At 36.7% G+C, this 17758-nt stretch overlaps 1 protein-coding gene across 1 annotated transcript; it reads left to right on the top strand.

The window, feature by feature from the left end:
• The first annotated feature begins 8343 nt into the window (after positions 1–8343).
• On the top strand, positions 8344–16118 carry gpr185a (G protein-coupled receptor 185 a). The gene is made up of 2 exons (XM_039663513.2): positions 8344–8571; positions 9288–16118. Exon 2 carries the CDS (start codon positions 9311–9313, stop codon positions 10289–10291), a length of 981 nt encoding a protein of 326 aa, XP_039519447.2. The 5' UTR covers positions 8344–8571; positions 9288–9310; the 3' UTR covers positions 10292–16118.
• Positions 16119–17758: the final 1640 nt, after the last annotated feature.

Below are 17758 nucleotides of genomic sequence, written 5' to 3'. Positions count from 1 at the left end.
TTGCTGCAAATTGCGAAATTTGTTGCAAGTAAATTAGCATTTTATAATGACGTTTTTAAAATATGCTTTATATATATATTGTTTGTTCGCTCTCTGCTCAACTTTAACCCTCAAAAAAATTATTGGTAACATTTTACTTGAACCATATGTGCAAGACTGACATGACACCTTCATAGACATGACAGGACACATGTACTGTAGGAAGTTGTATGCATGTTTATGACAACTGTCATTAAGTGTCATTCACTTAATTATGACATTTTTAATGCAAATATGACATTATTGTTATGAAACCAATACATCATAACCTGTCATAAATATGTCATAAACATGACATAGCAGATTAATGATCAACTTGAGAAAGCACTTAGCTTTATGGGTTAACATTACATGATTAAACTGTCATGTGGTTGGTTTTGACATTGGCTGTCATGAGGCCATTATAACTGTGTCATGACCTCAACTACAGTGGTACACATTGAATTTGTCATTAAAATGATATAATGCCAAGTAAAGCCAATAAAGCTAAGTTTGATTATTAATCTGCTATGTCGTGTTTATGACAGGTTGTGTTGTCTTAGTAATGTCAAGGTGCCATAAAGACATCTCAAACAATGCCATATTTGCATTAAAAATGTCATAATTGAGCGAATGACACTTTATGACAGTTGTCATAAACCAGCATAAAACCTCATTCATATTAATGATGTGTCGTCATGATTATGTCATAACATTCTTATGCACACTCCTTTCAAGTCAAATGTTAGCAAACAAATAATTATTATTTTCTAATGAAACAAATGTACTATATTTTAGTTCAGTTATTTTTTTATTTAATGTTTTGTATTTTTAGCGGGTTTATGTTAAAAGAGTGAAAATAAAAACGTTATAGACGTTTAAGTTTATGATTATGGAAAACGCACAAAAGTACCATTTTTAAGTTTTATGTGAAATATATATTTTCCAAAAGACGTTTTACTCGAAAATCTATCATATTTAAGCAACGAATCTAAGTTGTGTTACAAATTTGCGGTCGATCCCTCAAAAACTGTAGCCTGGTTCTACCAGACTCTAGGAAAATAAAATTGAGCGGAAGTGCGTAGGCGGGCGCAGCCAGGCTACAAAAACTGATCTTTCAGTGACATTTCCAATGCGCTCATTTTAAAAGATTTTTGACGGCGAGGAGAGCAAAAGTGTGACTTTTTTTTTTTTTCAAGCCAGTTCAACCTTTTCGAATCACGTCCATATTTTTTTGTGTTCACACAGCAAGTACCAAAACATTTAACAAGTTTTGTACCACACGGAAGTAAAAAAAAATATCTAAACGTAAAATTTTCCGCTCCAAAACTACCGGAACAGCACCAGAGGGTTAAAACAAAACCTGCCGTCTCTTGTTCATTCTTTTCTTACCAAAGTTCATATGAAATGTATGACATAAATGTGTGTAATCAAACAAAACAACTTGAGAATTATTCTGTTTATACGTTACCTCGAACTCTCCCGCCATCTAGTGAGATTCGTCACCCTGGGTCACATGATCATACAAGATTGAAGTAGCCTAAGGCAAGCATTACATGTTGCATACCTTTCACTAATGAATTTTTTTTTTTTTTTTTTACTTCATTAGAATAGTAGGCCTACGAAACGAAGGTTTTGCCACTTGCTATGTGATATGTGAACACAAAGAATCATGGACATGATTCGAATAGATTAAAATGGTCCCGAAAAAAATAGTCACACTTGCTCTTATAGCCTAATATATTATTTTGGATCAAGATATTTGATATGTCAGACATTATTTCAGAAAGCCTCCAGGATTGGACATCTCCAGAGCATGTCCCGGTACCCTACATCTTTCACACTTTAATATATTTCACCCTATACTGGAAATAGTAAAACGACCATGTTATTTATGTTATTTATGTAAAGTGTTTTATTGTGAATTAATAAACTTTTTTTTTTTTACTATGCACATTCTAAAAATACATCACAAGTAAGATCTTTCGAATATGTTTTTATTTATAGCATGTAAAAATATTTTTAGTTTTATTTATATTAAAATATTTTTAGTTTTATCTAAAATTCACTAATGTATGGATGTGTTACTCTGTTTATATGGATTTTCCTTGTAAATAGCCACAAAAAATATATTAATCTACATCAAGTAACAAAAAATATGAAATGTATGATCTTTATAAGAAATAATCTTTTTACATTATGCATACGGCAGACGCTTTTATCCAAAGCATTGCAAAAATACATTTTTTAATCAGTTCATACATTCACTGGGAATCGAACCCATGACCTTGCATTGACATGGTATAAATATTTTTGTCTGAAATCTACAATTTTTGATTAATATTAAATCAACATTTAAGCTTTGAACCAAAGCATAAATAAAAGGGAAAAATAATTTGAGAAAAAAGAACACATTTAAGTAGGGGTCAATGTCAAGATTCGATACACATCACAATACTGAACCAGAATAACAATATTCTGAAGCTGAAAACACTGAATTAATGTAGATGATGATCTCTGTCACTGACTATATTTAGAATAATGTGGACACTTTTACAGGTAACATCAGACATCTGGCATTATCAGGACCACAAATATTTCCTCATTGCATTATTATTATATTCAACGTTATACTGTATATAGTAGTATAATGTCTGACACAAACTCTAAAAACTAGATTTTTTCTCACAGTCATTTTTATTTTGGGTGAATATACACAACACATTTTGTTGCATTTTTGTATTGTGCAGATATTGTTGCATTATGAACATAAACTGATATTATGCTGAGAATCAAGAGAGTGATCAAACTCAAAGCAGGGCCGTGACCTCATGGATATTAAGAGGGACAGTTCCTACGCCACTAATCACACAAGAGTGTGTGGCAAGATGCATGTAGCTAAACATTTAATATCTGATCACTTTTACGCCAGAAATGTTCAATGACCGACAGTTATATCTAGTGATGCAAACTACTCAACTTTTCAATAAAACGTCATCGTTTTGAATTGGAAACGTGCTATATATTATTTACACACTTGAGTTATGTAGAAACATGAAACATTCTGCGTTTTTAACGTATTAGATATATGAATAAGAGTGAATGTAAATAAATAAAACAATTAGTTTAAAAACAACTAGCCTACAATAAACCTGGAACTTTTCTTTATTATTCTTTATTCCCTTAAATCACTTTTAATCTTTTAATTCATTTAATTAAAAAGGCCAATATCCCAATAACAATAAGTACATAAATAAATAAATAAATAAATAAATAAAACTTGGTCCCCCAATGTTCAAGACATATATTTCAACCTGATTTACTCCATGAAATCATTTTGTTGATATAAACTGATGTATATAGGCTGGTTTAATGATGTTTTAATATTTTTACTTGAATAAAATCATTAGATGTTTCCATTTTTTCAGTGTATGATAATCCATGAATTCACAGTAAATAAATTGCGGCAATGTTTTATTTTTATTAACCACTTTAGACATACTAGCTACAAGGAAAGTGCAAGCTAAATGTTGTCAATGTTTTGCATGTTTTCAGTGCTTCACGGCCCACCCTCTTATCGTGTGTCTAATAACTGTCACCAAACCCACAACTGAAGCAGGAGACACTCCCTTCCAATAGAGGAAGCACATTTGCTCAAGCGGACAGTGACAGGAAACATGGTTTCTAGATTGCTTAAACATCGGGTTGAGGTCACGGCGAAGGTCAAGAAAGCACCTGGAGAGGACTTGAAACCACACAGTGTGAAATTAGGACAACACCCAACCACCACAACTTCTCCTTGGGTGTTTGTTATTTATTGTTTAATTTGAAATTAGTCTATTTTTCTTTGACTTTATGACACCTAAAGTATTTATTTATGAATTATTTCACTTATTTTTGCTTTTTCAGATCAACAACCAGTGGATCTCTGAGCTGAGTGAGTGAGTGGAGGCGGGGCTCATTTGCATATTCAAAGAACCGCACATACTAAATGAGGCAGGGGCGTCGAGTTACATTCAAGATATTTTAAGGCATGAAAAAAAACATGACTTTGACCCACAATAGACATACAGCTGACATTTCATCAAAATCAGTCGATGTATGTAGAAATGATAACACCCTTCCTGTTTTCAGGGGCAGATATAGAAAATTATTTATAGGCTGGCATGAGGATTTCGAGGTGTGGCAACACCAAAGCAAGGTTAAAAAGCTTTTGTGAATTTATGGCCCAACAAACATACATGTTCATGATAATGAAACTGTTGCATTACCACAAAGTCATAATCTATTCTGTTAAAAAAAAAAAATAAACCAAAAAAAAAATATCAACATCCAGGGGATCAACAGATCGTAAATGTCTTGATCTGCTTCAATCTTTAAACTGTTAAAATGTTAGTGTGAAATTACAGTATTCCAGTGTAATAATTGCATTATTTTTCTCTCAGAAATGTATTGTAAAATCTACAGTACTTTACTGACAATTGTAGTCAAGTTTTTACAAATGTACTGTAAAAAAAGCTTGGTTTTACTGCGAATTTAGCACAAAAAAAATTACTGCTAACAAACAATATCATACTGTATTTCTACAGTGCATTTACTATGAAGGTACCCAGCATGCAACGCGGGATGAATAGATTATTTCATTTCATTTAAAACTATTATTATAATAGTTTTGTTATCTGTGCTGCTGAACTTATTTTTGGTCCACTTTTAGCAGTTTATTTTGTAATATTCAGAGTTTATCTTCTTTTTTTCTGAGTGTCATTACTGTGGTATTGATGTATTGATGTCTGTGCATCATTGGGGATGCTTGTAAGAAATAAAGTCATGTAATGTGACACTGTAATGACAAATCAGACATAATTTGTTATATTAAACAAATAATCTTTAAAATGGTCCCATCCCAACTAGGGCAAGAACCATGATACCATCAGATAAGATGGTTTTATTGCTGTTAATAATGTGGTCACGATTAAGGCCATAGGAAAGACCTAAACCAGACTATCCTGCATTCATTAATATTCAAACTGATCTATAAATGAACATGCATCCAAGGACATTGTGTGATGATTTTGTCTTGTATACTGTCTCTTGCATTAGTATTTGTTTCATGCATGCTTTATGGGAGATCTAGTTAATGTAACCCCACCTGTGTTGTGTCTTATATCTTATTAATCCTCATTTAATGACTTAGACTTTACAGTCCTCCCAGAAAAATGCAAGTTTTTCTAAAATCACGTCAATGGGAGAAATGAATGGGAAATTTACTTTTGGTGTTCTGCCAATTTTTGCTGCCTTGTCGAAAAATGCTACCGTAGCGCGAATTGATCACAGAATGCCGATTAAAGTCGTATGAAATACAATTATAATACAATTCTAAGTTATGAGTAGCTACTGTATACTGTGTAGACTACTGTTTTTACTTTTAAGCACCTTTCCTCATAGTAACTGAAACTTTCAGTTATTCCTTTTCAGCTGGCTGACCGTACAAATATTCATATGATAGTAAGCATTTTTAAAGGGAAATTATACATTATAACAGGTAACAATGTACCTTTTATAAAAAAAAAAAATAAATAAATAAAAAAAAACGGAGTCTGCACATGCGCATAACCGGTAAGTAGCAAATCTCGATGGGTAGCATGAATTGTCAGAACACCGGCACCAACGCTCTTTTGGGCTGTGGGCGGGACTGTGATGCTCTAGCCCTTCCCTCTCTTGGCCTTCTCCTTCAGCAAGCCTTGACCCACAACCAGCCATGTGCTCATCCAGGAGAGAGAGGACTCGCTCATCCACAACACAATCAAGGACAACATCAGGAGTTTGGCACAATATCTTCATTCAGAAGTCAATCGCAACTCCAACCACACTGTAAAAAAATATTGTTGGTTTAACTTAAAATAGTAAGTAACCTGGTTGCCTTAAAATTTTAAGTTGATTGAACTGGAAAAAGTGAGTTAATACAATGAAGGAGATTAATTTAATCATCAAAAACTCAAAATAATAAGTTATCTCAACTAAATAAATTATTTAAGTTGATTTGACAAAAGAAAAAAATGTTGTGATAACAAATCTTTTACAGTGCATTCATGCTAACAGTCTGTGCATCTAGTAGGCTAAATTAAATGCTAAAACTATTCTGAGAGCTGTCTTCAAATTAGATCATGAAAAAAAAACTCTTAAGTAGTCTAAAGGCCATTGCACACTAGACAAACATGGGTTGTTAACATGTTAAAATTGTGGGATATACTCAGCTGGATTAATTCTTCTCCCAATAGTTGGGATGTGTGAAATCTATCCAAAAAATAATGTAGCCTATACTAAAATATTCATCTGATACATCAAACAAATGTTGGAAAAGGATAAGCTGAAATTGCAATATTTCATTTTCCATAAGGTATGACAAAACTGACAATGTAGATAAAGTGTGTTACACGGGTATTTGGTGGACACGTTTATCTGAAGCAAATGCATGTTCATATTCGTGCTTTCTCTGGGAATTAAACTCATATCTTTGTAGGCTACGTTGATTGTGACGTCTTAAAAAAAAGTTGAATGTGGCATTCATCCTAAATATCGCTGAAAAAAGAAAAAGAAAAGAAGGTGATGCAAGTAGAGTCACGTTTGCAGATTCTCCAACACCAGAGTCTTGTTGTAGTTGAATGTGTGAGTGCTGCCATCTGCCGTAGAGCCCAGGAACTGCACCAGCACCATGGCCAGCACCCGCGCATGCGCACTTCAGAACAAACATCTGTTCGCATTGCTGGGGTTTATAGACAAGAGGTTGTCAAGCTAAATGTTTTTTTTTTTTTTTTTTTTTTTGTGGTTATTCGCATTAATTGTTGGAACTTCATAGTTGGTGTATGGATGGATGTCTCTTCTGAATATGTGTTATTGAATTTGTCTGTATGGTAATTCTCGATTTAGAGAATAAGACTAAATTTGGGATAATTTAGTATGATGGAGGATTTGATCTTACTAAAATAATGCAAGTGTCAAGAGCGAATAGGAAGACTTGTAAGTCGCTGACGCTATAAAATGACGATATAAAAGTACTTTACAATATCAGTATATTTGGCTCAGCAGATTCATCATTGGCCATATATTTATAAAGACTTTGCTTTATTTTGGAAGAATGTTGTTTTGTGCTTTTATAGAAGTCATAGTAAAGAAAAGACGTACTTCATTATAAATGTGTTAATTATTTTGGCGAAATTTCATATTCATAAATGTAAATTCAGTGCTAAAAAACCCAATTTTGTACTTTTTTTTTCAACGAAGTTGTACATATTAAGCTGATTTCTGGCTTCAACAACAAAAGGCAATTAAAACTGTCAACATATGGTCCTTTTTTTCCTTTGTAATGGCTTCCCCTGACGAAACTGTTTTGTATTTGTTTAGATGTTATATTTTTGTATATTGTAATGTATATTTTGTTACGTTTTGTGAGATGTGATTTGTACTGTGTTTTTGCAATAAAAAAGTATCAGTATATTTGGAAACATTAAGATTTGTAATGTTTCTTGTAATTTACTTGCTAAAAATACAGTAAAACAGTAATAATGTGAAATATTGTTACTGTTTAAAATAACTGTTTTTATGTGAATATATAGTAAAATGTAATTTATTCCTGTGATCAAAGCTGAATTTTCATCATCATTACTCCAGTCTTCAATGTCACATGATCCTACAGAAATCACTCTAATATGATTATTTTATGCTAATGCTCAGTAAACATTTAATAATACTATTAGCAATGTTGAAAACAGTTTTTTTGTTTTGTTTATTTTTGTGGAAACCCTGAATGCTGTTCTTTTAGAATCCAGACAAAAATGTATCACGGTTTCCACAAAAATATTAAGCACGCACAAATGGTTTTCAACATTGACATTGTTTTATTATTAATAATAGAACCATTATTGAGCACTAATAATATTTGAGCACAAACTCAGCGTTTTCCTATCATTTTATGAAGGATCATCATGTGACACCGAAGACTGGAGTAGTAATAATGAAAAAATTCAGCTTTGATCACAGGAATAAATTACATAGTAAATGATAGCCTATTTAAACAGAAAACTCGTTATCTCGCCTATGTGTGAATGTTTCATAGTTTCTTCCACTGAAGTTTTGGACTGGTCTGACCGTCTGGAATTCAAAATGAATTCATCGCGTCGCGATCGTTTCCGCCTCGCGTCGCGTTCGCAGTGTAGGTGTGTGTTGTTGTGAATGAGAAAGAAAAGTCTGTTCTCCTGTACCACAAGCCATTGACGTCAGCCGCGCGAGTCATCTCAGCGACCAATCAGATGCGAACAAGCAGGCGCTCGTCTGTGAACTGCCAACGCTTCTGATCAGAATGACAAGCCAAGGCTGAGCGAGCGCTGCCCAGGTAACAACACACCGAGGATCAACGATCAATAAACAACAACAACAAGAACAACAGAAGCCCAATTCACCCTCAATCCCACAAAGATGCGCGTGTCACGGGACGCTTTCATCTATTCTTCATCTTCACTGGACGGACGAGGGATGGAGACACGCGCGCGCTCAGTGGTCAGTGCCAGTCTTTGTTTGTGACATATTGTGTTTTATACAACAGTGTGTATGATATCCTCACTTCAGCTTGATTAGCAGCTCAGAAGCGGTAGAAATGCCTCAGTTAAGCACAGCCTCTTATTTGACATGCAGAGGGCTAAAAATAGCTCCCCCTCTGCCTCTTTTGAAGAAATCTGTGTCAGATCAGTTGTGGAGTCTGGGGTATTTTTTTAGTCAAGGTAAATCAAGTCACATTCATTGCTGTAGCGCTTCCTTAACGCAGTTTCACAATAATAAACAGATAACAGTTACATTGATCAATAATGAATCAAATTCAATTTGAGCTGAAGACATGATTCATCTCAAATAAGGTTAATGCACAAGTTCTAATGGTTTCCACTAAACACACCATTACAAACCGTCAGCGTTAACCATTAAAACCACCAGCTAATGGTTTCAGTGACAGCGTTGCCAAGTGTTTCCTGCAGACCTGAGCTCTGATCTTTATGTGTCAGGAGGACACTTGCAATTTTGCTATTATTTCTTGAATTTTATAATGTGTAAATTGTGTTATTGGTACCAGGTCTCTCTGGACGAAGAGATAGCAGTATCTTAACGTGATTCTCCTGGTTAAATTAAGGATAAACAGTGATTCGCCCTCAGTTCTACGCCCCTGCCTAATGGTTTCCGTAACAGCGTGTCTGATCTAACGTGTGACTCTGTCTGATTTGCAGTGATTCGCCCTCCTGCAGTAGCTATGAGTAACCTCCTCCTGAACGCGTCTCTGTTCGACTGGGATGTGCTGGAGGGAAGGAACACGTCGCCCGTCCCATCCTGGGACCTGGAGCCGGTTCCCGTGGTCCTCAACCCGTGGGACGTCCTCCTGTGCGTGACGGGAACGCTCATGTCGTGTGAGAACGCGGTTGTGATCGCTCTGATCTCCTACACGCCCACTTTAAGAGCTCCCATGTTCGTCCTCATCGGGAGTCTGGCGTTCGCAGACCTCCTGGCCGGCCTGAGCCTAATCCTCAATTTCGTCGTGACCTACATAATTGATTCGGAAGTGGTGACGCTACTGTCAGCCGGGCTCCTCATCACCGCCTTCTCGGCCTCGGTGCTCAACATCCTGGCTATCACCGTGGACCGCTACCTGTCGCTGTACAACGCGCTGTCGTACCACACCGAGAGCACGGTGACGTTCACCTACGTCACGCTGGTCCTGTTGTGGGTCGTCAGCACTTTGCTGGGGTCGCTCCCGGTCCTGGGCTGGAACTGTTTGGACGACGAAAGCACGTGTAGCATCTGTCGACCGGTCAACAAAAGCAACGCCGCGGCGCTCGCCGTGTCCTTCCTCCTGATATTCGCTCTGATTCTGCAGTTGTACCTTCAGATCTGCAAGATCGCGTTCCGGCACGCTCAGCAAATCGCAGTACAGCGTCAATTCATGAGCGCTTCGCACTCGACCTCCACCACGAAAGGCGTCTCGACCTTGACCACCATTTTGGGAACCTTTGCGTTCTGTTGGATCCCTCTTGCCATGTACTCGCTGGTGGCGGACACTCGATCGCCTGTGATCTACACCTACGCCACGGCTCTTCCAGCAATCTGCCACTCCATCATCAACCCCATGATTTATGCCTTCAGGAACCCTGAAATACTCAGGTCTTTGAGGATTGCTTGTTGTGGATGCATGCCTTACAGATTCCCCATGCGACCACGGACGCCCAGCGACGTGTAGCAGTCGCGGTAATGACACATCTTTAAAGCACGTAGAATCCACGTTTTGTAATCCATGTTTCTCATTTGGGGAATTTAGTAGCACTTCACGATACACGTACGGTAATGTTACTGTGATTAATCCCTTCAGTAAATTGAATGATTTTGTGTAACATCAACAGTAGCTTACTTATGGAGCCCATAAAGTGACGTGATGAGGGTAAAAACAAAATGAGATGGGAGGAAAATTTCATTTCAAAGCTTTTTCATTCCCACAAGAAAGTTCGCTTGCAAAAATTTTGTGTTCCCACCAGAGAAAATTAGCTTTAGAAAAACTTTAGTTGTTAGAAATTAGTGTTGTAACGATACTGGACCCAGAAAGCAACGTAGTGTCGGCCCAGACATGTGGATTCGACGTGTACCAGATGCGACACTATGTCGCTGTCTGTGGAATTTCCAACTTCGATACGATACCATGAAAAATATAGATATTCGATACCATTTTCGAGACTAAACTGGCATAATACAGATAATGGGCTTTATGCCCAGCTGCACTACTTCCTGAACTTCAGCCAGCTCCTTGTTTCCTGTCTGCCATTATTGGCCAAATTGATTAATTCAGGTGTACCTGACCTCAGTAGTCATGGCAACAATAATCAGACACACCTGAATTAATCAATTTGGCCAATAATGGCAGACAGGAAACAAGGAGCTGGCTGAAGTTCAGGAAGTAGTGCAGCTGGGCATAAAGCCAATTGTATCAGTTTTAACAACTTAACACAGCATAAGAAGTCGTTTATTTGAATCGTTGAACTATATTTACAAAGTAAACAGCCAGTAATAACATAAGAAAAAATTAACAAATTGCAAACGATAGCACAAGTAAATACATTAGAGATAAATTAAATAAAAACAGCTTTAAAGGGATACTCCACTCTTTTTTTGTGAAAATACGCTCATTTTACCACTCCCCCAGAGTTAAGGCCATTGCACACCGAGCACGAAATATTCGTATGCGTATTTTCGTGTTCGTCAGCTTAAAAATTCGTCACGCATAGAAACCTTACACACCGAGTCCGTTGCGTATTTCTTAAACCTTTGCGGGAAAAAACGCAAAAATACCAAATGGATTCGTCAAGCAGTGAGGATGATTTTTGCCCTCTCTCTTATTGAAAATGGAAGAAAGAGAAAATATTACGTCCATCCAATCCTGAAATTGCGCCGAGAGGAAAGAGAGTTCCTGATCAAGGAGTTGCGAATTTATCCTGAGCGATTCAAAATTTACCTCAGAATGTCAGTGGGACAGTTCGATGCTTTGCTAGCGATTCTGGAGCCACATATTAAAAACAAGACCACCAATTTCCGTGAACCAATCGATTCTGAACGGAGACTGGCAGTGTGTCTGAAATGGACCAGGTATGGACACACACACACGGACAAACACACACCCGCGCGCGGCCCGTTGGAAGCGCTGGGCAGACAGAACAGCTAGGCTGTTATTGTGTATATTGTGCCCAAATAATACATTAGTTATCGAATAGGCTGCTCAATCACACCTTATTCGATCCTAAATTTCAATCTGATTGAAAGGGGAGGTTTATTAATTTCATAATCCAATATAGAGAAGAGAACATAAACACTTGATCGAATTGAAAACTGAAAGCACGGCGCATATGTGCAATGATTTGAGGACGAGCTCCCCCCGGCCCTGAATTGTCAAAAGACCTCTCAAAATGCTGGCTCTGGATGCGAAAAACGCAGAAAATCGAACCCGATCCGATTAATTTTATGACGGACGAAAGTTTCGGAGGCGGTGTGCAAGCGTGACTGACATAACGTGAGGTCGAATTTTTTTTTTATCGTGCGAAAATTTCGGATGCGAATTTCGGACTCGGTGTGCAATGGCTTTTAAACTGTTGAGTTTTACCGTTTTCGAATCCATTCAGCCGATCTCCGGTTCTGGCGGTGCCATTTTTAGCATAGCTTAGCATACATCATTGAAGTAGACAAGACCATTAGCATTTCTCAAAAAAAAAAAAAATGACCAAAGAGTTTTGATATTTTTCCTATTTAAAACTTGACTCTTTTGTAGTTACATCGTGCACTAAAGGCCCGTACACACCGGGACGAATATCAGCGCACGTTATTCGCCAGCGTTTTTCAACGCGTTTTTTGTGTTCACACCCAAGCGATTTTCGCTGACGATGAGCCGAGTGAACATGCAAATTCATTCCCTGACATTAGATGGCGCCAATTTGCTCTGCAATACCACTCCATATCAGTTTTCTTTTATCAAGATGTTTGTTGTCGCTGTCGTGTTTGTCATATAGCTCTTTATGTTCAAACACAAACGAGAACAGCAGCTCTACATTCATCTTGCCTCGCATCTTCCTCGTCTTATTTCTTCCTGGCTGTGTAGACGGCGACGCTACTTGGCGTATATCTTCTTCGCTGTTGCATATGTGTGCTCGGAAAGACCGTTTTGTGTTTGAGCGCCCCCAAGTTGTGTTTTACTGTAACTTCACAAGCTCCAAACACGTGAGCAAAATTGGATAGTTTTTGACGCAGCGCGTCAAACTAAAATAACAAACCAGAGGCGTTTTAAAAAAAATGACGCTTTTACTCGTGGTGTTTTGCGCGTTGGTGTGCACACTCACATTGGCGCCCTTTGTTTAGTCACAAGGCGTTAAACGTCGAAATTCGTCCCAGTGTGAACAGGTCTTAAGATCGACGGAAAATGTAACGTTGCGATTTTCTAGGAACTATACTCTCATTCCTGCGTAATAATCAAGAAACTTTACTGCCGTACCATGAGTGCAGCAGGCGTAATGATATGAAAACAGTCCCCACCTCGGTATTAGCCTATTTTCAGGCGCTGCGTCATATCATTACACCATTATTTCCAAAAAAAAGTGGAGTATCCCTTTACGTTTTTCAGGTGGGTCTAACAGTATTCACTACAGAAATTAAAGTTATCAAATGTAAAACTACACTGGATAGTTTTCATTGTAAATAATAAGACCAGTGAGTGATTTTATCTGTTTTTTGATGAACATTAATGACAGACGGCTGCTGGTTTATTAGGCCGAGCGAATGCACCAATCCAATATACTGATACACAACATGTCTGTTTCTCAACTATTTATTTTCAAAACTGAATGTATTTACCTCAATACTCAGCAAGACTGGCATTTGGACATAATGTTGCATGTATTTGCCCATTTAAGTGCAATAAGCTATGAAAAATTTGGTTAATTTGGTTCTCGCAAGCTGTTAGAGAGGCCGCTTTATGAGAGCATCACTTATCAGTGGTGCACATGCTTTAGGTATGACAATATATGCATACAACCATATTTCAGTGCACAATTAATTAAATTAATTAATAAAATTATTAATTTTAGAAATATACATTTTCTTCCCATCTCATTTTTTTTCCATCACCTTGTTGCGGCTCATTCTCCCTTCAAGTTGTAAAACTAACTATATAGTGGTTTACAACACACTGTACTGTACAATTAACTGAACTGGGCAGTGCATTATAGTTGTCTAGGGTTGTGAGGCATGCTGGGACATGTACCAACAATCCTTTGTGGCCCTATAAAGCAGCAGTAGAAGATGGAAGGATGGATGTACAACTGTAGTTGCTGTTTGAATGCCAGATATGCAGGATTCCTATACAAATAACCACAGTAGTGGAGTCACAGTAAAACTACAATCTCTGATCATTTATAAAATCTGATAACACTTACAAAAATGATGAAATACTGAGGCAAACAATACAATAGTTATAGCAAAATAATAATATCCAGTACATGCAGTGATTTAAAATCAGTAAAACTACAGAAACGCCTTATGAAGAACACACATTTTCATCACAGAAAAAGTCTGAGTGCAACAACACAAATTGACAAATCGTTTTCCACTTTAGGACAGTACACTGTTAAAAACGGTATTTATTATATGAATTACACTGTTAATATGAATATGCTTTATCTAATCAAAAAAATTGTGGCAACAGATTACAAGAAATATTATTAATTAAATTTTAACAAATTAGAATCGAGTAATATTTAATCAAATTAATTCCTTAAAAGGTAACCATGTAAAATGAGTAAAACTTACAACAACAACAACAACCAAAAAAACATAAATTTAAGTCACCATTATGGTGATCAGTGTTTGTTTTAAAATGACGGTTTTCTGCTTCAGTGATTCTGCTTGTTAACATCAGGTGTCTTCAATGTTGGCCATATAAAATAAATAGTTCTTAATTAATCTTTGACGTCTGTCTATTAGTGAGATATTTTTGTTACAATTTTTGGTGTGAACTTTACTCGTTTTAAATGGTTAACTTTTAAGGAATAAAATAAAATTTGATTAATTATTACTCAATTCTAATTTGTTCAATTTAATTAATAATATTGCTTGTAATCTGTTGCCATAATTCTATTGATTAGATAAAGCATATTCATTTTTACAGTGTAATTCATATAATAAATACCGTTTTGTAACTCTTTAAGGTAAAACGATCATCTCTTCCTATTTACTTCTTGTTATAGCAGCAAATAAACATCAGAAGGTATGTTGCATCAAATACAATTTTTCAAGCTCAAATCCATCAATGATTCAGTGTTATGATTGGTCAGATCGCCTGTCAATCAAAATCCCAGCGAAATCAAACTCAAACTCAGCAGCTCCACCAAATAATTACACATAAATACACGTTGTCCGTTATGATCAGAATGTGAACACACAGTAACATGGACATGTAAAGATTGACCCGCAGTTTCTGTAGTGATATAAGTGGATGTTCTATATGCATTTACACAGATAATCAAATAGTAATGTGGTGTCCAAATATGAATTAATATCATCATCATCATCAAACGGGTATATAATTATCCTTATGTATCATACACTTTGCATTGTTGCCTGTAAGCACGTGGTATGCCTGAAATCTTTACATTTCTTTGGCATCAAATGAACCCATGTACAATTACTCCAATGGCGCACTGAAATGTGTGTTGCGCTCCTCCAGTTAAACTAGACACTTATTAAATGCATCATGTTTCAGTTGAAGTTGTGTACATGAATTATAATATACGGATAAATATCTTCCAGGTGTATCATCACACCTAGTCATGTACTGTACGAGCAGATAACCGTTTTCTGTTGTACGTTGTTGATTGCGTTCATTTTTTTATTTGATGCTGCTATCATTTGAATGTGTGATGCATTATGCCTTATTTGCACTCTCTTGATGTAATCTTAAAGTTGTTTTGCAATCATTTAATGCAACAATACAGAGCCCACTAGACTACGTTTGTGTGTGAAGGCATCTCTGTATCGTCATAGTGTGTGTGATGGGATGACAAAATCGGCAATTCATTTCTGGTGAAGTCAGCCAAAGATCCACATTCGTCATGTTGGATTTACTGAACTTGAATGAAACGACTGTGTTATTCTAAATAATATATACGATGTCTACATTTCTGAATGTACCGTTTGTTGCCTAGAGTGCTGTGATTGTCTCAGACGTCCAACTTTGTATCACAATCACCCAACGTTGGTCTTCATTCACAATGTCACATTACGTTTTTTTTTATAGACGTATATTTTTGTACTTCCTTAGAAAGTTTCCCTCCTTGTGTGTTGAGAGATCACAGATTGAGTCTATAAATAGTGTGTGTAACAGTCAGCCCAGAAACACGGCTGTCTTCCTGTGTTTGCAGTGTGAGACTGGTACTTGTTCTCAACCTTTCGGACCTCGGTTTGTCCAGGAAAATACCTGTATGTGTACCACTGATACTTCAATTGTAATAAAAATTCATACAAAAAAAAAAAAAAAAAACATGATCTCGGTGTAATTTTGTACCCTTTTTTTTTGCATTTTAATTAAGATTGTTAAAGGGTTAATTCACCCCGAAATGAAATTTCTGTCATTAATCACTCACCCTCACTTTGTTTCAAACCTGTTCAAAATTATATTTTTGATGGAGTCAAGATGTAGTGTTTGAGATTCATATTTTTTGCCCTAACAAAGTGACAGGAGTCGCATGGATTACTTTAACAAACGTCTTTACTACCTTTCTGGGGCTTGAAAGTGGTAGTTGCGTAGCCGGTCAATGGAGGGACAGAAAGCTCTCAGATTTCATCAAATAGATCTTCATTTGTTTTTTGAAGATGTAAGAAAGTCTTATGTGTTTGAAATGATGCAAGGGTTAGTAATTAATGCCAGAATTTTCATTTTTTGGTAAAACTATCCCTTTAATATTACTACATTTAAACGGTTAGTTCACCCAAAAATGAAAATTCTGTCAGTATTTACTCATTTACTGTTCCAACCCAGACCTTCGTTCATCTTCGCAACACAAATTAAGATATTTAAGATATTAAGATCGCTCCTGTATACTAGTCCATAGGCTTCTTGAGGGAATGACTCTTGCTGGCATTGAAAAGTCATTAAAGACATCGTTAAAATAGTCCAAGTGACTACAGTGGCTCAATCTTAAGTTTATCAAACGGCGAGAACACTTTTGTGCGCAAAAACAAACAAAAATAACGACTTTATTTCAACTATTCGTTTATTTCTCCCTCTGCCTCGAGTCAGGTTACTAGTTTAATAGCGTAAGCTTCTGTTATTGTACGTCACACGCATCACACACATGACCAGCATCGGCCAATAGTGAGCCTTCGTGTGACGTAGCTTTACGCAATCACACTTCGTTAAAGTCCCTGTAAAGTCAATTCTACAAAAAAAGTTCTAAACACATTATAAATGTTACGTATTGCTAAAACATATTACAAAGTCTGTGAACTGTGAAGTACTGAAATGTGGAGTTAGACCGTTAAACAGTTTTTCACCATTGCAATTTTACTGATTAATTAGGCGGGGCTAAAACAGGGCTCCGTGACGCACTGGAACCCATGAGCTGTTGGACACCCCCCTATTTGATGACGCACAGAGTCTGATCTCTCCCCTTTTACACACAATAACAATAAAAATAATTCTGCAATAAAAAATAAAAATAACACACAATAACACTCCCCGAGCACATTCGCATTCACCGCACAATCGCGAGTGACTGTCAGTACTATTAGTTACTACAGCTGAGCCTACAGTTTTATAGCTAGCTATGCCTTCGACACGGACATGCATGGGCTAACTTACCTGGATGCGATCATGTACAAAACAGATCGGTATCTTCATTTAAATTCCCTTAAAAACGATCACATCAAGAAGAGGTTTTTAGAGAGCCTAACGTTACCTTAATGAAGAGCTGAGGATCACCGACAGCAACACCCGCCTCTGTAGTGATCGTTTTACACTGGATCGTTTTATAAACTTTCCTCAGAGACAACTTGGATTCACTGATAATTCACTGATAATCCGCTGTTACTGGTGAACAGGGCCGAAACGACGATCTCCCGCCTCAGTGTTCATCCTCCCGTCTCCAAAAGCTAATCAGCTAATATCACCGTCAACAGC

The sequence above is a fragment of the Pimephales promelas genome, chromosome 19, assembly GCF_988280905.1.
Source record: "Pimephales promelas chromosome 19, fPimPro1.hap1.1, whole genome shotgun sequence".
In the NCBI taxonomy this organism is placed as follows: domain Eukaryota; kingdom Metazoa; phylum Chordata; class Actinopteri; order Cypriniformes; family Leuciscidae; genus Pimephales; species Pimephales promelas.
The sequence above is the reverse complement of the archived record's forward strand: the minus strand, read 5'-3'. Positions and strand labels throughout refer to the sequence as shown.